The 22718-nt window shown below is 37.2% G+C and overlaps 1 protein-coding gene and 1 long non-coding RNA gene across 12 annotated transcripts in view; one reads left to right on the forward strand and one right to left on the reverse strand.

Moving 5' to 3' along the window:
• USP3 (ubiquitin specific peptidase 3) overlaps positions 1-22718 on the forward strand; it is a 223119-nt gene that overhangs the window by 185556 nt on the left and 14845 nt on the right. For all 6 annotated transcript variants that reach the window (XM_082383352.1, XM_082383351.1, XM_082383350.1 and 3 more), the window contains 3 exons: positions 651-797; positions 4468-4574; positions 4750-4830. In XM_082383352.1, the coding sequence (XP_082239478.1) occupies positions 651-797; positions 4468-4574; positions 4750-4830 (335 nt within the window). The remainder of the gene's footprint in view (positions 1-650; positions 798-4467; positions 4575-4749; positions 4831-22718) is intronic.
• LOC309624850 overlaps positions 1-22718 on the reverse strand; it is an 81492-nt gene that overhangs the window by 30673 nt on the left and 28101 nt on the right. The window lies entirely within an intron of this gene.

Here is a 22718-nt window from a genome sequence, read left to right on the forward strand (position 1 = left end):
TGTATATATTAAAGTTTTAGGCTAGAGCATAATTATGAGTCAATGCGTTTTAAAGTTTTTATTTATTTAAAAAATGTCTTGAATCAGAGATTAGGATGCAAGTATAGAATGTTACACATCTTTAACTCTTTAGATAAAGTTTTTCTTCCTTTCAGCCACTGTTTAAAAATTAGTATCTTTCAGTCTAAAGATTTAGTTTTAAATTCCTTATTTCTTATAATGGTGGTTTAGACCTAGTTTTCTGGTGCAGGTTAAGATGTGAAATTTTAACATGTGAGCATCTTCTAGAGGCCATGTGGGAAACGGGAAGATTCAGTCCATGCGGGAGACATGTTACTCTCCTGTTGCAGGACTTCAGGCAGGTCACACAACCCTTTTTGCCCCTCAGTTTTCCTCTTAAGTGAGGTCAGTTGAGATCACTAGAATTCCAATTAGCTCTACTATTCTGTGTTTTCAAACTTGTTTTTCAGTAGTGGAATTCTGTCTTGAAGGTACTTTTATGTGTAAACCAAGGAGGAAGTGAGGAGGAAGGATCAGGGCGCCTCCCCGTGCTCTGAGCGCAGGGCTGTGGCCCTTCTCGACACTTTGCCCCCCTGCGTGTTTGGCTGGGCAGGCGGAGCCCCACAGTGACTGTTTCTGTTTGCTTCAAGGGGCTATCAGCAGCAGGACGCTCATGAGTTCATGCGCTACCTGTTAGACCACCTGCACTTGGAACTCCAGGGCGGTTTCAACGGTATTTCCCGCTCATCAATTCTGCAAGAGAATTCTACTCTGTCTGCAAGTAACAAATGTTGCATGTAAGATTTAGTTTCCTTTTGTTTTCTGGGAAGACCTCAGATTTCTGCTGGTGTTATTGTTTATTAGATTTACAATGGAAGGTGGAAAGCTTTGTGGACCTTTGCTGAAACTTTTGTGCACTTGAACTTTGTGACCAAGTGGACTAGCACATGCCTCGTGCTTCCAGACCGAAGGCATCCTGTACTTGCATCTAGGTGTAGTTCTGATTGTTATTTGCTATAGATTACTTTTTTTTTTTTATAGATTACTTTTAAACGTGAAGAAATAGAAAATATTTGTACAATTTAGCACTTAAAAATTTTCCTCCAAATGTACTGAATAATGGATGGGAGACAATTTTCATATACTAAAATAATTACATTTGTTCACTAATAACAAAGGCTTAAAATATTTTGAATGTGAATTTTCCAAAAGCCTCATTTGGACTTAAATTTTCCAAAAATATGTCTGTTCTTTAATCAAATTGAGGCATTTGTAACTTTTCAGAATTTTTTTTTGCCTGTCAGTATGAACAAAACAAACCTTTTGGGTTGCTTTCCCACGTACTAATACCCCCAAAATATACATTGAGATCAGAATGTTTATTTTGCTGAGGGAGAGATAATTGACTTTTATTTCAGCTTGGATCTTGGTTAGTTGTCTCCTTTTGTTCAAATTTTGGGAAGAGTTTCATATTGACCTGTGCAGGAAAGGGATTTATTAGACAAACTCCCCAAAGAAAGAAGAAAAGAGTAAGTTCTATATAGGGTTTGCTGTAGTATATTGCCTGGCAGTCCGTAAATTGGATTTTGTGTAAGATAAGGTCTTTTTAATGACAGAGCAGTCTCACAGCTAATCTGACTGTATCAGAGATGGGCAATCAATATGAATTGCCATACTTTTTTAAATGTTTGAACCTAGGTCCTAGGAGCTATGGTTCAAATTAGAATCCAGTACAGAAAGGGAAGGACCTGTGATTTGGTAGAAATGTTCTTGCTGCTAGCACCAAATCAAACATAGTATTAAATGAAAAATTCTGTTTTGTATTTTAGGATGATATATTCATACACAAAGGATATTGAACTGGGCTCTATGAAGGACAGTCTGTGTGAAGTGAGAGGATATATGTCTTTATTATTTTATTTGATGCCCAGGGCACCCTTAGGGAATCACATTGTGTGATACAAGATGTTCTTTCAGTAACTAATGAGTTTTCAGTATTAATCCATACCCTTTCATGATATTTTAAATAATAGTAATTTTAAGTTCCATTAGTGAGTTAGGAACATAAAAAAATTATCAAGTATTCAAAACTCAGGCTCCTTTATATTTCCTTACATTCACTGGAGGATGCATTTCAGGATCTAAGGATCATATTTGCTAAAACTACAAAAAAAAAGGTCTCCTGTATTTGTATTTATTCGTATAAACACACTGAACCCTACTGAAGGTGGGGGTGAGGATGGTAGAAATAAATGGCGGATGTGTTCTTTTTAATACATAGAAAATCACGAGTGCCAATATAAAGGAACTTTGCAGCATAATAGCCTGTCCAAGTAGCCAATATTTAAACTCTCTCATTGTGTAGTTATGATAAATGGAACAGTGATTTTGAAATAATTCGTGAATCTTGTTTTAAGTCATTGTATAATGACTAAGCTTAATGCCATACACATCAGATAGCCAAGAATTCATTAGTATCTTTTTCTCAGAGGAAGAAATTATAAAGAAGTACATTGAGTTTAAATGTACTGCTTTTTAATAAAGCAGTTTCCATTTTAATTAAAGGCAGCAGTGTGTGTGAACATCAGGATGAAAGGGTCAGTCATAGTCCCTTTATTTTTCAGTAGATTTTTTTGGGGGGTGTATATCCTTTGTGATACAGATATTAAACCTAAAACCTGAAATAGCCATTATATCCTACAGTTCCCATTGTATCTTCCCTTTGTAATTTACTGAAGCCATGTGTATCCTATGAACAACTTAAAAAAAACAAAAAAGCTACAGTATGTTTCTTTTGCCAGTAAGGAAGGAAGCCCTTTCATAGAAAAGGAAGCAAACTTTTAAAATAATAGAATTGCTCAGGTAGGTTTTGTCTGTCTCATCATTGCAGTAGGTCTAATTTGGAGCAACTCGAAGTACGGTTCAGTGTATTAGGAGTACTAATCTGATGCAAGTGACAGAAACCACCTCAAATTGCTATTAGCGAAAAAGAGCAATATACTGGCTCAAGTAACTGCATAAGTGCACAAAAGTTAATATGTGTTCACTGTAGTACTATTAATGAAAGCACACAAATGAACCTCAGTATCCATTAATATTTTTATTCTGATTCATCTTTATTTGTTCTGTTGACAATTTTATGTGGGTTCCTGTTGTTGCAGTGAAACCCAAAGCCATTTTGGTTTTTAAAATAATATTTTTTATTGAAGTATAGCTGATTTACCCATTAATATTATATTAGTTAAATTAAGAGAAGGAGCATAGTGTCCAGAGCAGGTGCTCAGGTCAGGCCAGCTGTGTGAACCTGGGCCAAGTTATTTAACCTATGAACCTCAGCTTCCTGGTCTGCAAAATGGGGATAATCTTATCTACCTCAGAGTTGTTGTGAGGATTAATTGATTTACATGGAAAGTACTGAGAATGGAGCCTGGCATATAAGTGCTAAATAATATAAGTGCTTGCTAATCATGCTGTCACTGGTGCACTTCCTCAGCTGTTCTTGTGCATTCTCTGTCCATATCGTGGCAGGCTGTGCACCTGTCAAAGAGTGAGTTACATGTCCAAGATACGTACTTAGGAAAGAAAAGCAAAAAGCAGGTATGATCCTGATTATTGTTATAAAAGATGCTTACAACACTCCAAGGGCTTTCTTTTTGGTAAGCACTTGTCTAAAAGCACTGTACGTATATTCCCATTTCATCGTCACCAGGCCTCGAAGGTAGATAGATGTTATGCCTGTTTCACATTTGATGAAGCTGAGGCACAGAGAGGTTAAGTAACATTAAGACAGTTGGTTTTTTATTGTTCTTAAAGTGCTGTACATATTTTTTGATCTCCACAAGGGAATTATTACATTGTTTTAAGTGAGCTTTTTAAAAGGCTTGTTGATAGTAACATCCAGCACTTCAAATGTGAAGTCGTATCTCCACCAGTGATTACTAAGTAAGTATGTATTAAATTTGTTTACCTCATTTTCCCCAAATATGACCATCTAAAAAAATCTGAAACTATCTTTGATCAAGGTTGTTGTTCAAAGTAAAGTAATTGAGAGAGCTCCCCCTAATATGAGAAGTCTTGCAAACGGTCCAATCTAAGGCAGTTCCCTCTTTTCTGAGGGGTATAATTGAGGGAAAGGGGTCCTGTTGCCCTGAGTACAGGCATGTACGTGATCTGTTAGTAATGGCAAATGTTCAGTGTTTGTTTGTTAGTAACTTTTGTACAAAGTAGTGGGATTGGGAGAGGAGCTGGGGGAAGGCCAGTGGCTTAAACCTTTTATTTGGTATACGTCTATATGTAGCTTCGAAATTTTTGTGTTATTTTATAATTTAAATTAATAAATGATATATGTGTATATATATATATATATATATATATATATACCCCCCCAAACAGAGCCACCTATAGGACCTTTTACACATATGTATTTTAGTTTTTTACTGAGATGTTTTCCTGTGTGATTTTCTTTAGAAATGGAGCATCTACAGTTGTCACGGCTATATTCGGAGGCATTCTCCAAAATGAGGTTAACTGCCTCATATGTGGGACAGAATCTAGAAAGTTTGATCCATTCCTAGGTAAGACATATGTGGCATATGGAGATATGATATTGTATTAAAATAATAACTAATGTTTCCTTTGAAAACTAAGACAGTAAAGAGATAAATCCTTAAAAATACATCAATTTTTGAAATTATTTTTTGAGTGTGGTTCTATTCCTTTAACAGTTCTGTTTTCCTATTTCCTTTTAAGACCTTTCATTAGATATTCCAAGTCAGTTCAGAAATAAGCGCTCTAAGAATCAAGAAAATGGACCAGTTTGTTCATTACGAGGTAAAGATACTTTAATGTTCTAGAATTTTTCCCCCTTGAAATAGCAAATGATTGTTTTAATGAATTTGTGTTATAACTTAACAAGCGTCAAACCTGAATGTCTCTTCTTGTACAAAAAAATTCTGTTTAGCAAGAATGCCTGCCAGAGATACTGACCTGCCAGGTGAAACATAAAATATTTCTCACCTTTCTTCTCTTTTTAAAACTAGTTTAAAATTGAAAGTTTGTAACAAAACTTTTTCTGATCTAATGAAATAGAATTTATTCTATGGATATGCCACTAGTAACCAGAGGAAGAAAGAACCTCAGAAAAGTTTTATAAATTATGGTGTCATTCGCTCTTTTGTATGACTAATAATTTGAGAGCTCTCTTGATGACATAACTGTTGGCTAAGCCTGAGGCCTTGCTTTTAATTGCAAGATTAAAATTCACATTTACTGTGAGAGATTTCTGAACAGATTTTTTCCTTGATGAGTATTAACTACTTTAGTCAAGGCAAAAGACCTGTCCTTGACCAGCCACTAAAATGACTAATTGTTCTTTTTAGTCATAGAAAGAAGAAACTAGGATAGAAAAAAGAAAGAGGATCTAGTATGTGTTCTGTTATTAAGTACCTCTACAGTGAAGGAAAATAAAAAGTTTCTACCCTGAATTACATGTTCACTAAAAGTTTTAGGGAGTATTGTCATAATGATTAATATACATATAATGTAAACTTTTCTTACAAAACAGAAGATTCTGTTGGTCTAAAACTTTACTGTCCAATATGCAACCATGAAGTCACATGTGCCTATTAAAATTTAAATTAATCAAAGTGAAATTTCAAATTCCATTGCTCAGTTATACTAGCCATATTTAGAGTGCTCAGTAGCCACATGTGGCCAGTGGCTACTGTAGTGGTCAGCACAGATGCAGAACATTTCCACTGTTGCAGAAAGTTCTATTAGACGGTGCTGCTGTAGAATCAAATTATCCTGTAAAATGTATATGAAAACACTTTGTAGATGCTTTTAGTTTGTTAACCACCTATACAACAGTGTTGATTGATTGTCTCTTTTGAACAGGAGTACAGAATAAATTTAAGGAAGCCCCATCCACGCCACTTCCCCCTAAAATATGTGGCTATAGTATGTTTCTCTAAAACTGTTTTGGCCTATTTGAGATTAAGAAAATATCACAGTATACTTGATAGCAAGTGTCTGTCAGATCATTTTCCCTTTATATTTATGGCATGTGAATACAGGCTAACAAGCATAAAACAAATATTATTTGATCATTTAGAGAGGAAATCAGTGAAAGTTAAATTTTTAAAGAGCCTCAAATTATATAATCTAAATTAGATTGACTTCATCTTAAAATATCAATAAGAACACTAATAATATTAATGTAGTAAAAAATACTGTTCCTCAATATATATATGTGGGTATATATTTGAATAATAATTTCTCATGTTTAACAAAACCATTAGTCCAGATGATTTTTGACTGATTGGAAGACCCAGAGACACTCATTTGTTCAGGTTTCTTTCCTCCTTCCTTCAGTGCTGATTCCCCCCACCCCTCCTGAATTGGTCATACATGGTTCTTATTGCCTCTGTAACATTCCACTTAAACTTAATGCCCTAATACTGAGAGATGTTCCTTTCTTGAGACCATCCAGGAGAGTGTATGACACAGCTTACTTAGGTGGTTGACTGGTACTATAAACAAGAATAGTGGCAAATGGAATTTGCCTCACATCCCAAGTAGTATTTTTCTTGGCATAGACTCCTTGAAATCTGATAAAGATTGGTATTAGCATCAGGGGGCCCAGACCATCCTGAGGTGTTGAGGGTTTGGCTGGAAACATGTTTCCTGTATTCTCAGCTGGCTTTCCTTTGAATTCTCAGACTTCATTTTGTTAAAGAGCTTACTGTCAGCTTTAGAATTTCTAAACCATGCAGTATCTGCGAAATGCAACAAAACGGGATTTTCAGATGATGCTCGTGGTTTTCAAGAAGGCGCCTAGTAAAGGACCCAGAGGGCTAGAAAAATTTCCAGATGAAAGGCAGCACATTTCAGAAACTTTCATAAGGTAACTGAACTATACAACATCAAAAATATAACCAGGCTGTCTCGAGAGACAAAGAAGCATGCAGTGGCAATTACCTTTCATGATGAAGCATCAAAGACATTTGCCTGTGAGGGCTCAACTTCTGCTTAAGAATGAGGGAGAGGCTGGTGACAAGATGGTGGAGTAGAAGGACTTGAGCTCACCTCCTCTCACAAAAACACAAAATCACAACTAACTGCTGAACAACCATCAACAAAAAAGACTCGAACCTACCAAAAAGATATTCTATACCCAAAGACAAAGAAGAAGCCACAATGAGATGGTAGGAGGGGTGCTTCTGCAATATAATCAAATCCCATATCCAATGGGTGGGTGACCTACAAACTGGAAAATAATTATATCACAGAGATTGCCACAGGAGTGAGAGTTCTGAGCCCAATATCAGGCTTCCCAGCCTTGAGGTCTGGAATCAGGAGAAGGAGTCCCCGAAGCATTTGGATATGAAGGCCAGGGTGGCTTGAGTGCAGGAGCTCCATAGGACTGGAGGAAACAGAGACTCCACTCTTGGAGGGCGCACACAAGGTTTCACATGCACTGGGACCCAGGGCAAAGCAGTCATAGGAGCCTGGGTCAGACCTACCTGAGGGTCTTGGAAGGTCTCCTGGGGACACGGGGGTTGACTGTGGCTGACTGTGGGGACAAGGACACTGGTGGCAGACGCCCCAGGGAATACTCAATTGGTGTGAGCTCTCCTGGAGGTCACCATTTTGGCAAAGAGACCTGACCCCCCCAACAGCCTACAGGCTTCAGTGCTGGGATGCTTCAGGCCACACAACCAACAGGGTGGGAACACAGCCCCACCCATCATCAGACAGGCTGCCTAAAGTCATCCAGAGCCAACAGCCACCTATAAATACACCTCTTGAGCTGGCCCTGCCCACCAGAGGGACAAGACCCAGCTCTACCCACCAGGGGGCAGACACCAGTCCCTCCCACCAAGAAGCCTGCACAAGCCCCTGGGCCAACCTCACCCACCAGGGGGCAGACACCAGAACCAAGAAGAATTACAGTCCTGCAGCCTGGGGAACAGAGACCTCAAACACACAAATTTAGATAAAATGAGATTGCAGAGAAATATGTTCCAGGTGAAAGAACAAGATAAAAACCCAGAAGAACAACTAAATGAAGTGGAGATAGGCAATCTACTTGAAAAAAAAATCAGAGTAATAACAGTAAAGTTGATCCAAGATCTCGGAAAAAGAATGGAGGCACAGACCAAGAGAATACAAGAAATGTTTAATAAAGAGCTAGAAACTTTAAAGAACAAACAATAAGAGATGAACAATACAATAACCGAAATGAAAAATACACTAGAAGGAATCAATAGTGGAATAAATGAGGCAGAAGAACGAACAAGTGAGCTGGAAGACAGACTGGTGGAAATCACTTCTGTGGAACAGAATAAAGAAAGAAGAATGAAAAGAAATGAGGACAGTCTAAGAGACCTCCAGGATAACATTAAATGTACCAACATTCACATTATATGGGTCCCAGAAGGAGAAGAGAGAAAGGGCCTGAGAAAATATTTGAAGAGATAATAGCCAAAAACTTCCCTAACGTGGGAAGGGAAACACACACTCAAGTCCAGGAAGCACAGAGAATCCCATACAGGATAAACCCAAGGAGGAACACACCAAGACACATATTAATCAAATTGACAAAAATTAAAGACAAAAAGAAAATATTAAAAACAACACATGAAAAGCAACAAATAACATACAAGGGAATCCCCATATGGTTATCAGCTGATTTTTCAGCAGGAACTCTGCAGGCCAGAAGGGAGTGGCATGATATACTTAAAGTGATGAAAGGGGAAAACCTACAACCAAGAATACTCAACCCAGCAAGGCTCTCGTTCATATTCAACAGAGAAATCAAAAGCTTTACAGACAAGCAAAAGCTAAGAGAATTCAGCAACACCAGTTTTATGACAAATGAAAAGGAACTTCTCTAGGTGGAAAAGGCCACAGCTAGAAATGAGAAAATTACAAATGGGAAAGCTCACCAATAAAGGTAAACATACAGTAAAGGTAGGAAATCATCAAACCACAAATAAGATATCAAAATCAGCAACTGTGAGAAGAGGAGAGTACAAATGCATTTGAAATTAAGAGACCAGCAACTTAATCCTGTATATATATATAGACTGCAATATCAAAACCTCAGTGTAGCTGCAAACCAATAATCTATAATAGACACACACACGAAAAAGAAAAAGCAGTCCAAACACAACACTAAAGATAGTCATCTAATCACAAGAGAAGAGAACAAAAGAGGAAGGGAAGAAAAAAATCCTACAAAAACAAATCCAAAACAATTAACAAAATGGCAATAAGAACATACATCCTGGGGCTTCCCTGGTGGCGCAGTGGTTGGGAGTCTGCCTGCCAGTGCAGGGGACGCGGGTTCAAGCCCTGGTCTGGGAGGATCCCACATGCCGCGGAGCGACTGGGCCCGTGAGCCACAACTACTGAGCCTGCGCGTCTGGAGCTTGTGCTCCGTAACAAGACAGGCCGTGACAATGAGAGGCCCGCGCACCGCGATGAAGAGTGGCCCCCCCTTGCTGCAACTAGAGAAAGCCCTCGCACAGAAACTAAGACCCAACACAGCCAAAAATAAATAATTAAAAAAAAAAAAAAAAGAACATACATCCTGATAATTACCTTAAACATAAACAGATTAAATGCTCGAACCAAAAGACAGATTGGCTGAATAGATACAAAAACAAGACCCATATATATGCTGTCCACAAAAGACCCACTTCAAATCTAGGGACACATACAGACAAAGTGAGGACATGGAAAAAGCTATTCCATGCAAATGGAAATCAAAAGAAAGCTGGAGTAGCAATACTCATATCAGACAAAATAGACTTTAAAGACTGTTACAAGAGACAATGAAGGACACTACAAAATTATCAAGGAATCAATCCAAGAAGATAAAACAACTGTAAATATATATATGCACTTAACATAGGAGCACCTCAATATATAAGGCAAATGCTAATAGCCATAAAAGGAGAAATCTACAGTAACACAATAATAGTGGGGGACTTTAACACCCCACTTACATCAATGGACAGATCATCCAGACAGAAAATAAATAAGGAAACACCCGCCTTAAATGACACATTAGACCCAATGGACGTAATTGACATTTATAGAACATTCCATCTGAAAGCAGCAGAATACACCTTCTCAAGTGCACATGGAACATTCTCCAGGATAGATCACATGTTGGGCAACAAAGCAAGCCTTGGTAAATTTAAGAAAACTGAAATCATATCATACTTCTTTTCTGACCACAATGCTGTAAGATTAGAAATCAACTACAAGGAAAAAACTAAAAAAACAAATATGTGGAGGTTAAACAGTATGCTATCAAACAACCAATGGATCACTGAAGAAATCAAAGAGGAAGTCAAAAAGTACCCGGAGACAAATGAAAACGAAAGCAAGATGATACAAAACTTACGGGACACAGCAAAAGCAATTCTAAGAGGGAAGTTTATAGCAAGACAATCTTACCTTAGGAAACAAGAAAAATCTCAAGTAAACAACCTAACCTTACACCTAAAGCAACTAGAGAAAGAAGAACAAACAAAACCCAAAGTTAGAAGAAATCATAAAGATCAGAGCAGAAATAAATGAAATAGAGATGAAGAAAATAACAGAAAAGATCAAGGAAACTAAAAGCTGGTTCTTTGAGAAGATAAGCAAAATTGATAAACCTTCAGCCAGACTCATCAAGAAAAAAAGGGAGAGGGCTCAAATCAATAAAATTAGAAATGAAAAAGAAGTTACAGTGGACACCATAGAAATACAAAGGATCATAAGAGACAAGCAACTATATGCCAATAAAATGGACAACCTAGAAGAAATGGACAAATTCTTAGAAAGGTACAAACTTCCAAGATTGAACCAGGAAGAAACAGAAAATATGAACAGACCTATCATAAGTACCAAAATTGAAACTCTGATTTTAAAACTTCCAACAAACAGAAGTCCAGGACCAGATGGCTTCACAGGCAAAGTCTATCAAACATTTAGAGAAGAGTTAACACCTATCCTTCTGAAACTATTCCAAAATACTGCAGAGGAAGGAACACTCCCAAACTCATTCTATGAGGCCACCATCACCCTGATAACCAAAACCAAAGGTACCACAAAAAAGAAACTTACAGGCTAATATCACTGATGAACATAGATGAAAAAATCCTCAACAGAATACTAGCAAGCCAAATCCAACAATACATTAAAAGGGTCATACACCATGATCAAGTGGGATTTATCCCAGGGATGCAAGGATTTTTCAATATCCTCAAATCAATCAGTGTGATATACCACATTAACAAATTGAAGAATAAAAACCAGATGATCATCTCAATAGATGCAGAAAAAGCTTTTGACAAAATTCAACACCCATTTATGATAAAAACTCTTGAAAGTGGGCCTAGAGGGAACCTACCTCAACATAATAAAAGCCATATATTACAGACCCACAGCTAACATCACACTCAATGGTGAAAAGCTGAAAGCATTTCCTCTAAGATCAGGAACAAGACAAGGATGTCCACTCTCCCCACTTTTATTCAACATAGTTTTGGAAGTCTTAGCCACAGCAATCAGAGAAGAATAAAAGGAATCCAAATTGGTAAAGAAGTAAAACTGTCACTGTTTGCAAATGACATACTATACATAGTAAATACTAAAGATGCTACTAGAAAACTACTAAAGCTCATCCGTGAATTTGGTAAAAGTTGCAGGATACAAAATTAATACACAGAAATCTCTTGCATTCCTATATACTAACAACCAAAGATCAGAAAGAGAAATTAAGGAAACAATCCCATTTACCATCACATCAAAAAGAACAAAGTACCTAGGAATAAACCTACCTGAGGAGGCAAAAGGCCTATACTCCAAAAACTATAAGACGCTGATGAAAGAAACTGAACATGACACAAACAGATGGAAAGATATACCACATTCTGGGATTGGAAGAATCAGTATTATCAAAATGACTGTACTACTCAAGGCAATCTACAGACTCAATGCAATCTCTATTAAATTACCAATGGCATTTTTCACAGAACTAGAACAAAAAATTTTACAATCTTAATGGAATCACAAATGACCCCAAATAGCCAAAGCAATCCTGAGAGAGAAAAACAGAACTGGAGGAATCATGCTCCCTGACTTCAGACTATACTACAAAGCTACAGTAATCAAAACAGTATGGTACTGGCCCCAAAACAAATACAGATCAATGGAACATGATAGAAAGTCCAGAGATAAACCCATGCACCTATGGTCAACTAATCTATGACAGAGGAGGCAAGAATATACAATGGAAAAAAGACAGTCTCTTCAATAAGTGGTGCTGGGAAAACTGGACAGCTATGTGTAAAAGAATGAAACTAGAATATTCTCTAAAACCATACACAAAAATAAAATGGATTAAAGACCTAAATGTAAGACTGGATACTGTAAAACTCTTAGAGGAAAACATAAGCAGGACACCCTTTGACATAAATCACAACAAAATCTTTTTGGATCCACCTCCTACAGTAATGAAAACAAAAATAAACGAATGGGACCTAATTAAACTTAACACCTTCGGTGCAGCAAAGGAAACCATAAAGAAAACAAAAAGACAACCCTCAGAATGGGAGAAAATATTTGCAAATGAAACAACTGACAAGGGATTAATCTTCAAAATATACAAACAGCTCATGCAGCTCAATAACAAAAAAACCAAACAACCCAATCAAAAAATGGGCAGATCTAAACAGACATTTCTCCAAAGAAGACATACAGATGGCCAAAAAGCACATGAAAAGAAGCTTACATCACTAATTATTAGAGAAATGCAAATCAAAACTACAATGAGGTATCACCTCACACCAGTCAGAATGGCCATCATCAAAAAGTCTACAAACAATAAATGCTGGAGAGAGGTTGTGGAGAAAAGGGAGACCTCCTACACTGTTGGTAGGAATATAAATTGGTTACAACCATTATGAACAACAGTATGGAGGTTCCTTAAAAAAGTAAAACTAAAACTACCATATGACCAGCAATCCCACTCCTGGGCACATATCTGGAGAAGACCATAATTTGAAAAGATACATGCACCCCAGTGTTCACTGCAGCACTATTTACCATATCCAGGACATGGAAGCAACCTAAATGTCCATCAACAGAGGAATGGATAAAGAAGATGTGGTACATATATACAGTAGAATATTACTCAGCCATAAAAAATAAAATAATGCCATTTGCAGTAACATGGCTGGACTTAGAGATTATCATACTAAGTGAAGTAAGCCAACAGAGAAAGACCAATACCATATGATATCACTTATATATGGAATCTAAAAAAAAAGATACTAATGAATTTATATACCAAACAGAAATAGGCCCACAGACATAGAAAACAAACTTAAGGTTACCAAAGGGGAAAGCTGGGCAAGGGATAAACATATACACACTACTATATATAAAGTAGATAACCAACAAGGTCCTATTGTATAGCACAGGGAACTATACTCAATATTTTGTAATAACCTATAAGGGAAAGGAATCTGAAAAAATCGATATATGCGTATGTATAACTGAATCACTTTGCTGTGCACCTGAAACCCAGACAGTATTGTAAATCAAATACACTTCAGTGAAAAATAAACAAATAAATAGCTTGCGTCAGCTTTAAGAAGTATATGATGGGGTGTGGTAATGCTTCATTCTCTTTTTGTTTACCACTAATATCAATTAAGGGCAGTCGTTTTTCTTGGACAGTCCATAGTGTGATGAATTTTAGTTGAGTAATACACATTTGTTTATTAAATGGGGATGGAGATGTGTGATTACCTGATAAGTCTTGCTTTTAACATGCTTAGACATCTACTTGGCTAGAATTACTTATGTGCTTTTTGGATCTGTAATTGTCAAGGTTAGTTTTCATTTAAAAAGGAAAGGTGATGGTGAGAAAGACCACTGTCATTTGAAATCATTTAACTGAAAGAGGGTGTATGAGAGGCTAAAATAACTCCATGTCTAAACCCTAACAAAGATACCATCCGAACGGGAAAAAAATGTAGCTTTATCTTACTAATACTATAAATTAAAGAATCTTAAATAAAATGTTAGCAAATAGAACCCAGTAGTGTCCTAAAACAGTAATATACAGAGATCAAGTAGGATTTATTTCAATAATGCAAGACGGATTTAATATTAGAAAGTATAATTTATTGGGAGAAGAAAAATCAAAATGCCCAAATAGGTTTTGATAAAATTGCAAATTCATGACTGATTAAAAGAAGAAAAAAAAAAGCCCTATTATAATAAGAATAGACATGTTTTCTTAACTTGTTGAGGATTATCTATCAGAAGCTGTCAGTGATCATCACAGTTAATAGTGAAGCACTAATGACTTTCCATTACAGTCAGGAATCAGCCAGGAGGACTGCTGCTGTGGGACAAGGCAGTAGACAAGGAAAGGAAATAAGAATAAGTAGTGAAGAGGAAAGACTAAATTATTACATACCGAGAACATTTCAAGAGAATCAGTTGGAAATTATGAAAGAATGTTTAGCCCTAGCTATCTCTGGAACGCAGGAGACCTGCCTTTCTAGCCCTCAGTTAACAAAAAATAAACACAGATATTGATTTGATAAATAAGTGCTTAATGTGGAGCTAAAAAGCTTAGTAAGATGGCCAAGTAGAAAATAGGCAAAAAACAACTGCTTTCTTGTACATAGCAAACGATCCTATTCACAGTTGTATTAAAAACTCAAAAGTACTTGAGGATAAATTTATTGAGAAATATGCAAGACCTAGATGAAGAAATTATAAAACTTTATAAAAGGACAGAACAAGCCAGAATTAACAGAGCCATGTCATATTCTTGGATGGGAAGACCCAGTATGATAGAGATGTAGTTTTCCCCCAAATTACTCCTTAAATTTATTCTAATTAGTTCAGAATTTCTTTTATAAGCAGATATTCTTAAGAGGAACTAAAAAAGTTTTAAAACAAAAATAATGGAGCAGGACAGAGATGACATAGGTAGTGTCCTAGAAGTACTATGTATATGGGAATTTACTATGTGGCAAAGGAGACACTTCAAATTAGTGGAGAAAATAAGAAATTAGTCAATGAGTTGTGTTAGTGTAAATGAAAATTTATGTGGGAATCATTAATTTCATTCCTAACTCATATGTTTTCCCAGATTAAGTTGAGACTTCAAGATTTAGTGTGAAAAATAAAACCACAAGGACATTATAGTAAAACATCTTTTTGATCGTGTTGTAGGAGAGAGCTTTGTAAGTATATCGTGAAGGCTAGAAATTCATAAATTTAACTGTATAATGGTAAAAGATGCCATAAACAAAGTAGAAAAGATGATAAACTTGAAACTAATATTTGTAACATATGAAAAAAAGTACTTGGGCAAAATATATGAATAAGAAAGAAATGCACATGGTCAGTTTAACATCTGGAAAAATACTAAGTCTCATTTATATTCAAGAAAGTGTAAGTAAAGCAAAATTAGTCAAGATGATAAAGACAGATAATATGCATTGTTAATGAAAGTTTCATAAGGTGGGCACTCTCATATGTTGCTGTTTGGAGTATAAATTAGTACAGTTGTTTTCAGAGGGTAGTGATCACCATTTTTAATGGGCTTTTTTTTAGACATAGGAATGTCATTTGTGAACGTGGACAGTAACATATGTAAAAGATATTCATGGAAACATTGCTATTGCAAAAAATCAGAGATAACTTATATGTCCACCAGTAGGGCATTGGTTTAATACACTGTGCTATGTAACATTTAAGAAAGATAAAACTGATCAACAGCTAGGCCACAGAAAGCTACAAAATATTGTAAAGTCAAACACTACCCATGGAAGTACATATATAGCATTATTCCATGAGTTCTTCCATTTATATAATATTAAAAAATACGTGCATTAAAATTCTTGAGCAGCGTACACCTGTTCACATTGACTATCTTAGTGGGTAGTGGGATTCAGAAAGAAATGGAACTGGGACTATTTTTCATCTCTTTTATATTGTTTGAGTTTTTTAACTTATTGTATCACCTTTATATATTTGTTTTGGGGGAGTAAAACAAAATGTGGATTATTTATGCATACTTCCCAATTACTGCTTTAATTTATATAGTGTACAAAGTGATCTAGTAACTTCAACAAATCAGTGTTATTCCCTGCTCTCTATAGAATACTGTTTAACAGTTTATGTAATGCGTTAGACTGACATTTATGAAATATATGCCCTGAAACCTTTAAGAATCTTAGGAGTTTCAGAAGCCACCATGGCATGAGTATACACACACACACACCCACACATATACACACACATACATACACATATATATGGCATATATATATATATATATATACACACACACAAACACACACACATATATTTTTCCCTCATGAAATGCAGTAAAGTACAAATGAAAACGTTAAGCAGTTTTCTCAGATCCTTAATGAAGGTAAGTAGAGAACAACAAAACTTGGCTGCGGTGTGAGTGATGGGTGCCTAGTAGACTGGTCACCAGCCATGTGACTCACTTCTACATGTGAGCTCTGAGGTGAGATTCATGTTCATGCTGCTGCAAAATATTACACTGTAGTACATTTCAGGGTCATTCAGACTTTTCACATAGTTAAGATGGCAGTTGTCAAATCTGTGAATGTCATGCCAGCAGTTTTCTGGCCTGTCATTGTCTGGGGACAGCCGCAGGTGTGGGCTTCCTGGGCCTGTGGCAGCGCCAGGGAGAGGTGTGAGAACAGAGAGAGAAAGGGCTCCAAGAGGCAGCTGGGGCCACCATTTTTAAAACTGAGTGTTGGAAAAACTAGGCTCAGCTTGTATTGCTTGCGTGTGAATTGTCTGATGGGCCTTTCATGGCTTCTATTCCATTTTGGTTTATCATGTACGGCCTCACATGAAAAGGAGGGAACTCTGCACTATCTTGTACATAAGTCAGTTGTGGGACCACTTACTTGGTGGTCACCCCATAAGTTTAAGCCTCTCAAAAAGTCAGGGAGGAAGAAAAATACAAAGGAAGAAAACGTTGGCAAGCAAAAAGATGCTGGAGGAAGGTGAAACTGTGTTGGGGAGAAGAAAAGGACTGGACGGTTGCTAGAGGGAGGGGCTTTGTTTTCAGAAAAGGAGCAGGATGATGCAGGGCCAAGGCCAGGTGCTGTGGCTGTAGGCCTGTGTGTGGAAAGTGGGCGGGGCCTCCCCACGGAGGGAGTCCTGCAGGGCGGCTGCAGAGGCGCCCACCCACGTCTTAGCAGGGAGAAGAAACCAGAGAGCACACCAGTACTTCTGTGCATTTTACATTTTGGTCTCAAAAATGCAACTGAGTCGCTGTGAAATGTTGATATATTCTTTCAATAATCTCAACATTTGTAAGGGTATCATATTCCTGAAATTAGAGGGTCTAAATAATTATCAACGGAGACTTTCACAATGCCACCTACTAACTCATTAGTAACTCCCTCTGAATGACTGCATGCTTCCATACACAGGAAAGTGGTTCAATGCAGGTTAAATATAGGAAAAAGATGCTTCCCCACCATCAAGTTGTTTCTGCTTCTCAGTGTTATGTGGCCGGGGAGACTTGGGGAATGGAAGTCTTGCTAGCAAATCATACCACCACCTGGTTAATGGGACGGGGAAGCTGAGTGACCGAGCATCTCAGAGTCATCATTCTTGCCTACTCTGTTTATTTGCTTATGAAAGTTTCAGGCAGATACTGATTTTCACTTATTTAAAAAAAAAAGTTTGTTTATGCTGGTAAAATATATGTAAAATTTACCATGTTAATAATTTAAGTGTACAATTCAGCAGCATTCAGTAAACTCACAATATTATGCAACCATCGCCACTATTTCCAGAACTTTAAAAATCATCCAAAACAGAAAATGTACCAATTAAACAGTAACTCCCTATTCCTCTTTCCCTAGACCTGGTACCTCTATTGTACATTCTATGAATCATACTATTATCCTTCTGTGACTGGCATATTTCATTTAGCATAACGTTTTCAAGGTTCATCCTATTATGGCATGTATCAGAATTGCCTGCCTTTTTAAGACTGAATAATATTCCATTGTACATATATACCACATTTTGTTTATCCATTAATCTGTTGATGTAACTTTGGGTTGCTTTTACCTTTTGGCTATTATGAAGAATGTTGCTGCAAACGTAAGTGTACAAATATCTGTTTGAGTCCCTGCTTTCAATTCTTCTGAGTGTATACCTAGGAGTGGAATTGCTAGATCATATGGTAATTCTTTAACTTTTTGAGGTACTGCCAAACTGTTTTCCACAGTGGCTGCACCATTTTACATTCCCACCAGCAATGCATGAGGATTCTAATTTCTCCATATTCTAGCTAATACCTGTTATTTTTCAGTTTTTTTTAAAATAATAGCCATCATAATGAGTGGTATCTCATTGTGGTTTTGAACTGTATTTTACTAATCATTAATGATGTTGAATGATGTGCTTATTTGGCCATTTGTATATCTTCTCTGGGGAAATGTCTAAGTCCTTTGCCTATTTTTGAATCAAGTGGTTTATTTTTGTTGTTGTTGAGTTGTAGGAGTTCTTTATATATTTTATCTATTAATCCCTTACTGGAGACATGATTTGCAAATATTTTTCTCCCATTCTGTGGTTAGTCTTTTCACTCTGTTGTTAGTGTCCTTTGATACACAAAAGTTTTTAATTTTGACAAAGTCCAGTTTATCTAATTTTTCTTTTGTTGCCCCTGCATTTGGTATCATATCAAAGAAATCGTTGTCAAATCCAAAGTCATGAAGCTTTTCCCTTATATTTTCTTCTAAGAGTTTTGAATTAATTTTTGTATATGGTATTAGGTAAGGGTCTAACTTCATTCTTTTGCATGTGGATATCCAGTTTCCCTAGCACCATTTGTTGAAAAGACTGTCATTTCCCCATTGAATGATCCTGTTGCTCTTGTCAAAATTCTATTGCCCATATGTTTGAGGGTTTACTTCTGGACTCTCTATTCTCTTTCACTTTATGTCACTACTACAGCTACGTATGGAACAATTTCCTCTGAAAAAACCCTGAAAACTAACTTTATGTCAGTACTACACTATGGCTTTGTAGTAAGTTTTGAAATCAGAAAAGTGTGAGTCCTGCAACTTTGTTCTTTTTCAGATTGTTTTGGCTATTTGGGATTCTTTGAGATTCCATATGAATTTTAGAATGGGCTTTTCTATTTCTACAAAAAATGCCACTGGGATTTCTACAGAAATTGCATTGAATCTTTGTACTTCTATTGGTGGTACTGTCATGTTAACAATATAAAGTCTTCCAATCCATGAACGTGGGATGTCTTTCCATTTATTTAGGTCTTTATAAAATTTCTTTCAGGAGTGTTTTGTAGTTTTCAGTACAAATCTTTTGTCTTCTTGGTTAAATGTTTTACTAAGTATTTTATTCCTTTAAAAAATGCTATTGTAAATGAGATTGTCTTAATTTTCTTTTTGGGTTGTTCATTGTTAGTGTACAAAAACAACTGATTTTTGTGTGTTGATTCTGTATCCTGTAACTTTACCAAATTGGTATATTAGCTCTAGAAGTTAGTTTTTTTATTTTTAGAGTTTTCTACATAAAAGATCGTATTATCTGCAAACAGATAATTTTACTTTTTCCTTTCAATTTTAATGCCTTTTCTTTTTCTTGCCTATCTGCTCTGGCTAAAATTGCCAATACCATGTTGAATAGAAGTGGCAAAAGCATCCTTGTCTTGTTCCTAATCTTAGGGGGAAAGCTTTCAGTCTTTCACCATTCAGTATGATGTTTGCTTTGAATTTTTCATATGTGACCTTTATCATGTTAAAGAAGTTGCCTTCTTTTCCTAGTTTATTGAGTGTTTACATGCTGATTTTTAAATGTGGAAAACTATATTTTTCTTTCCTATGTCTAATCCCATTCCCCACCTCCCCCTCCTTCCCTGCAAGGTTACAGCTTTTCACACGATGCAACAAATACTTGCTGATGGAAGTTCTCATAATTTTAGCTTCAGAGATTACAAGACCATAGTGATCAATCTAAAGGGATTCATAGTACAAGCCAGTCTGTGGTATAGTCAGTGCTCTTTGTAGCTAGAGATGTGTAACTTCGGAGGTCCCTAAGGGCAGTGTCACTCTAAGTTTAATATTTGTTACTTGCTTCAGGAAATAAAAGGTCAAAACAATACACCCTTTCCTAGGAACCATCCTTGAGATAAAATAGCAAGTTGGCAATGTAGTATTAAAGAAATCTATTAGGACAAGGTTAAGAGGGAAGGGTCACTTCCCCTGGAGATTGGGAAAGGCTCAAAAAAAAAACCAAAACGTGAAAAGCTGAGTTGAGGAGAGGCAGTTGTGGGATGTACATTCCAGGTATTGGGATCAGGGAGCAAAGGTATAGTCAAGAATGCCTGCAGGGAATCATACCAATGATTTTTTAGGTCAGTCTCCCAAGACAATAGAAATAAAAACAAAAATAAACAAATGGGACCTAATCAAACTTACAAGCATTTGTACAGCAAAATAAACCATAAACAAAACAAAAAGACAATCTACATAATGGAAGAAAATATTTGCAAACAATGCAACCGACAAGGGATTAATTTCCAAAATATACAGACAGTACATACAACTCAACAACAAAAAAACAACCCAATTGAAAAATGGGCAGAAGACCTAAATAGACATTTCTCCAAAGAAGAAATACAAATGGCCAATAGGCACATGAAAAGATGCTCAACATCACTAATTATTAGAGAAATGCAAATCAAAACTACAATGAGGTACCACCTCACACCTGTCAGAATGGCCATCATTAAAAACTTGTACAAATAACAAATACTGGAGAGGGTGTGGAGAAAAGGGAACTCTCCCACACTGGTGGGGGGAATGTAAGTTGGTGCAGCCACTATGGAGAACAGTATGAAGGTTTCTTAAAAAACTAAAAATAGAGTTGCCATATGATCTAGCAATCCCACTCCTGAGCATATATCCATACAAAACTCTAATCCAAAAAGATACATGCACCCCTATGTTCATGGCAGCACTGTTCACAATAGCGAAGATGTGGAAACAACCTAAATGTCCATCGACAGATGAATGGATAAGAAAGATGTGGTACATATACACAATGGAATATTACTCAGCCATAAAAAGAATAAAATAATGCCATTTGCAGCAACATGGATGTAACTAGAGATTATCATATTAAATGCAGTAAGTCAGAAAGAGAACGTCAAATACCATATGATATCACTTATATGTGGAATCTAAAATATGACACAAATGAACCTATCTACAAAACAGAAACACACTCACGGACATAGAGAACAGACTTGTGGTTGCCAAGGGGGAGGGGTTGGGGGAGGGATGGAGTGGGAGGTTGGGGTGAGCAGATGTAAGCTTTTATACATAGAATGGATAAACAACAAGGTCCTACTGTATAGCACAGGGAACCATATTCAATATCCTATGATAAACCACAATGGAAGAGAATGTAAAAAGAATGTATATATACATACGACTGAATCACTTTGCTGTACAGCAGAAATTAACACAACATTGCAAATTGACTATACTTCAATTAAAAAAAAAGAAGAAGAAAAAAAGAATGCATGGGGATTCTAGCTCAAGACGGTGACATAGGAAGATCCTGAGCTTAACTCCTTCCATGGACACACCAAATCTACAGCTACATATGGAACAATTTGCTCTGAAAAAACCTTAAAAACTAACAGCGACTCCTGCACATTGGGCAAGTAAGAAGGGAACCACATTGTAGTGGGTAGGAGAGGCTGAGATAATCTCACCATAAGCCCACACCCAGGGCAGCAACCCACATAGGGAGGGAACTCAAAACCCAGAGCGTCTCCCTTCACCAGGGACCCCAACTTTTAAGACCTGCACTTGAGAGGTGAGGCCTCAAAACAGCTTTGAAAACCAGCAGGGATTGCATCCACCAGACCCACGAGACTTAGAAATGGCTCTTAAAGGGCTTGTGCACACTCACTCACTTTAGGGTCCCATGCAGAAGCACACCTTTGAAAAGCACCGAGACTTTATGTGAGGCTTATTTGCTAACCTTAAAGCATCAGCCTGAGGGGCAGGGGCCTGCTGAGATACCCTCCAGGGATAGAGGCTGGTGGTTGCCATCTTCATGCTCTCCCTTTGCCTTGGTAAAACCTGCAGGTGCCGCGTTTTGTTTGTGTGTGTGTTCTGATTTGTGTTGGTACCATCTTTACACTCCTTTTTTGTTTTGCTCCAGACAGCAGGCACCATCTTCAGGCTCTGCTCTGCCATACTCCAGAGCACCAACATCTCTTGGAGGGGAACTTTCACATGCATTCAGTGCCCCAGTTTTGGCAGCTCCCATCAGGGGATGCCCCTTTATCACCCGGCTCTGGAGGCCAGAGGGGCTTACATTCATTCCTGCATCCCATGAGACTATAACAATGGAGAGACCGTTCTTGGCAGACTGCCATCCCCACAGCATTGCATAGAAAACAGAGAAACATACCCAGTCTTTTTGAGACTTTGCTTGTCCAGGAGCTTTGGCCTGAGGGGCAGGCTTGTGGTCTGGCACAGTTCTAGGGGCCTACAGCGTTGCTCTCAGGGAGTGGAGGCCAGCAGATGCAACCTTTGTGTTCTAGCAAGGGTAGAGCCTTGCTCTAGCTCACCAGTATCTTC

Source organism: Balaenoptera borealis, assembly GCF_965194805.1.
Source record: "Balaenoptera borealis genome assembly, chromosome: 3".
NCBI lineage: Eukaryota > Metazoa > Chordata > Mammalia > Artiodactyla > Balaenopteridae > Balaenoptera > Balaenoptera borealis.